General features: G+C 52.3%; 1 protein-coding gene across 1 annotated transcript in view; it reads left to right on the top strand.

Annotated features, from left to right (window-relative positions):
• The window catches only part of RGS16 (regulator of G-protein signaling 16), a 3,909-nt gene extending 819 nt beyond the window's left edge, over positions 1–3,090 (top strand). The window contains exons 2-5 of the mRNA XM_010193389.1: positions 514–615; positions 1,253–1,314; positions 2,442–2,608; positions 2,874–3,090. Coding sequence (XP_010191691.1) covers positions 514–615; positions 1,253–1,314; positions 2,442–2,608; positions 2,874–3,074 — 532 coding nt within the window. The 3' untranslated portion in view covers positions 3,075–3,090. The remainder of the gene's footprint in view (positions 1–513; positions 616–1,252; positions 1,315–2,441; positions 2,609–2,873) is intronic.
• Positions 3,091–4,089: the final 999 nt, after the last annotated feature.

The following is a 4,089-nucleotide window of genomic DNA, read 5'->3' as shown; positions in this document are numbered from 1 at the left end:
CCCCCCCCCCCATCCCCCCCAAAAAGTAAGGGAGCATCAGCCGTGCTGCAGCAGCCTGGCGGCAGGGAGATGCTTCCGCTCTGCCGAGCAGAAAGCAATCGCTGTGTTTTTCCAGTGCTTTGGAGAGCAGCATAGGAGGGGACGGGAAAAGGAGCAAGGTTAGCTCCAGGGAGCTGCGGAGGCTCCTGCTGGGCACTCAGAAGCTGCTCTGCTACCTGCCCCAGAGGAAAAAGCTGCCCGTGCTCTATAAAATGCATGCAGCGCTGCCTGGGAAGCGAGCGGGAGGAAACGCTCCCCTGGGCATAATGCACTGCTGAGTGCAGTTGCCAGGGAGCAGAAACCACAATTGGGAGCGGTGTGTGTGTGTGTGTGTGTATTTCATATATCAGAAGGCAAAGAATCAGCTGAAGCTGAGGAGTGAGGACTGCCCCTATGAGCCGTGTCGGGTCTGGGAGGTTGGCAGCAGCAGTCTGGTGGTCCAGTGGTCCCATCACTTTCTTTCTTCCCCTCCAGAGCCAAGGATCTGAAGACCCGTTTAGGGATCCTGCTTCATAAGCCTGAGCTGGGACACAGGATCGGGACCTCTAGCAAGCTGCAGCTGGGCTCCAGGTGGAGGTAAGCCAAGCGGTGCCATGTCCTGGCTTCAGCCTGGGACAGGTCCCCATGGACCAGGCTGTCCCAGGGGATGCTCCTGCCCATCTGAGCAGCAGAGGAGACAGCACAGCTCACCCTCCCTGTGGTCCCACCCCAGCAGGCAGGGAAGGCGGATCACTTCCCAGCTGCACCAGTTATAAAATCAGACTGGGGGACTGATGCTCTGGCATTACAGGCACAAGCAAGCAGGTCCTTAGCCAATAGGCCAGAAACTCAGAGGGCTCCTGCAACTCTTGATGTCTCTGTGCATTCCCTAGGGAGCCAGGCGGCATTAAAAACCAAATACTAAATATTGCTGCTGGAGGCAAGGCATCTTTTTGCAAAGGAGGCTCTGCTGGGCTTGTACCAGCAGAAAAGGGCTCCTCTGAGTATCCTCCAGAGAAGCTACCTGGCCAAAGCTGCACTATGGAGCTGAGGTCTGGCGAGACATCACGGAAGGCAAAAGAAAGGGAGAAAGGAAAGAGAGTCCACAGGTAATGGATATTGGAATCTTGCTTTGGTTTCTGACAGAGCGCCCAAAGTGCTCCCATCCTTTGCCGTGGGGCAGGAGAAGAGTCGTCATCAGGACAGCAAGCCTTACACCTTTTCTCTTTTCCAGAGACTCCTCACGAGAGGTACTCGAATGGAGGGAGTCCTTCGACCAGCTCCTGAAGAGTAAGAGTGAGTAGGATCTTGCTTTTTTTCCCTTGATGAGACTGCGTAGGAGCAGCACGCTCCCAGTGAGCGACACGGTGACTGCACGCCTGCAGCCAGCCTAGGAGACCTTGCCTCCTCAAATGAGATGTTCTGCCCTAACAGAGCTGGTGTGTGTGGCTGGTCCCTGTATCCTCCTGTGCACAGCAGCACAGCCACCTCCCTGTAGGCTTTTGTTGGAAAAAACCTCAGAAATAGCTCAGAAAACCGTGTTACTGCCCTCTGTCGTGTCCATCCTGCACCTCTGGGGATGGCTCTTCACAGGGAGAAGGAATTCAGCTGCTTTACTGAGTTACACGTAGCTGTTTTCCCCTCCAATATTTGCAACACGTATGGTGATGCACTGAGTTCCTGTAAGGTGCTGTCTCCCCCTCTCCCATGCAGTCAGTACCTCCAGACTTAGAGAAGGGACCTCTTTTTGAGTCCTACACGCAATCCCTTCTTTACCCTGGGCTTTATACCAGCTACACAACAGCAGGAGTGCCAAATTTTAACTAAAAATAGTTGTCTACCTTAAAAGCTATTTCACAGCAAGAGAAAGCCCTTCCGGAGCGCTAGTTTGGGGCTAGGCATAGTTTTTTTTTCCAGCCTTCCTCATGGGCTGTGATGGCTAATAACCATCTCTGGCTTTGTAACTTAATGTATCCCCCAGCCTGGCTCTGAAATCCTTGCTGCAATTACTCGCTCATACTCCTGAACATCTCGTTCTCCCTAGATTTCAGCCAAGAAATAAAATAAAAATAAAGCCATGGCTGCTGGGTTCCTGCAGGCATACTGATACCTCAGTGGATTTCTCCTGAGGTAGAATTAGCTCTTTTCCGAAGCTGTAAAGAAAATACTCTGAAGCCTCATTACAGAAAGGTCAGATAAATAAAACCAGAGGATTACTTGTCTGTGGGAAACATTTTTATTGGAGTCTAGAGGCCAATTAGCAGCATCTCAGAGGGTGGAATTTGCCTGGAGGGAAAGGAAATCTGCGGATGTCATGGTCTGAGCTCCCAGGGCAGTGCTCACCGCAGCACTGTGTGTGGCAGCCATCCGGCTCTTCCTTCTCCTCTCCTGCCTTGTTAACTGCTCTCTTCTTCCCTCCGCAGGTGGGGTGACGGCCTTCCACACCTTCCTGAAGACCGAGTTCAGCGAGGAGAACCTCGACTTCTGGCTGGCATGTGAGGACTTCAAAAAGACCCGGTCGAAAACCAAGCTGGCCTCCAAGGCCAACAGGATCTTTGAGGAGTTTGTCCAAAATGAGGCGCCTAGGGAGGTGAGAGCATTTTCAGGCTCTGTCCTGTGGCATCAAATAGGGTGGGAAAGGAATACAATATCCCAGTGGGTTTTATTAAAGTGGGAAGATGTGTTCTTGTTGATGAGAGCTTTCCTTTCAACCTCATGTTGTTTACCAACATGAAGGGATATAAAGGCTTGCAAGCATCCTCACCCTCACCTGAATATGGAGAAAACAGTTTTCCTCCCTCCATGGGAGGGGAGTTAATGCTGAGTTAATCTCTGTGGATGCTGCTTCCTTGCAGGTGAATATTGACCACGAAACCAGGGAGATCACCCGGAAGAACCTCTCAGGTGCTACCTCCGCTTGCTTCAATGAAGCCCAAGCCAAGACCCGCACCCTGATGGAGAAGGACTCCTACCCCCGATTCCTCAAGTCCGCCTCCTACCAGGATATGACCAAGCAGGCCACCAGCCGTGGCGTCAGCAAGCGGTCGCATACCTGACCCGAGCCCAAATCCACGGCAGGGAGATGAGCCAGGGGACGGGGCAGAGGCTGAGAGATGGTTTACAAGGACTGAGGTCTGCGTGGCAGGGTTTTGGCTGAAGTCCTGGAATTTTAGGAGGAACCTCAGGACATCAAGAGCTTCTTTCTTCCCATCGAGCTGCTGGGAAGAGAGGTCCTCCCTCCCTGGAGGAGCGGAGCAGGTGGGAACCCAATGCCTCCCCTTGCAGCACATCCAGAGACCTGGACCACCGCAGGGAGAGAAAGAAATCGGCTTTGGGTTGCGAGCCTGGGAAAAAGGGACTGGATTCCCCTGAGCATCCATCACCAGAGAGCTCCTGCCTGCTCTCAGGACCCTGCCTCTGCCCTGCAGAGCCAGCGCAGGAGCCTGCAGCTCCTGTAATGCCCAGGACAGCTGCCCCAGACCTGCCCATGGGGCTTTTCCTACGAGGGAATGGCTAGAATAGAAGTCCAAAGACTACGCTGCATCTGGAGGGACCCGGTGCCCACCTTCTCCTGATCCTAAGACCCTTCTGCCGTTTCCTTCGCATGCGCTGCAGCACAGCTTCACACCTTCTTCCAGTACAGCATCTTCCTAGCAGTGATGTTTTTATCCTTTGCTTAAGCTACAATGACATTCAGATTGCACATAATCTTAGGTCACATGTGTACCTTTTTATTACTGTTATTTATTTTATCTTTATTATTAAATATGTCTATTTATTAGAAAAGCACCGCTCAAAGCATACACACGTCCCTTGCTCCGAGGAGCCTGTAAATTAAATTATTTTCAATATTGTAGCACTTAGCGTGCCTCTCACCTTTCCTGTGTAATAACTTGAGGGCTGACCAGACAGATCTGTAACGTGACCGTGGGGCAAGGTACGCGAGCAGCGTGGTCCAGCGGGGCTGCCCGAGGGGCTGGAGGCAGCAGGTTTCCTGTGGGCTCAAGGAACTGATGATGATAGTAGAAGAATGCTTTGCAGTCAAACAGGCGCTTTGGTGAGTGATCTTAT

The sequence above is a fragment of the Mesitornis unicolor genome, unplaced genomic scaffold (assembly GCF_000695765.1).
Source record: "Mesitornis unicolor isolate BGI_N332 unplaced genomic scaffold, ASM69576v1 scaffold8381, whole genome shotgun sequence".
NCBI lineage: Eukaryota > Metazoa > Chordata > Aves > Mesitornithiformes > Mesitornithidae > Mesitornis > Mesitornis unicolor.
Note: the sequence above shows the minus strand (reverse complement) of the source record. Positions and strands in the feature narration are given on the sequence as shown.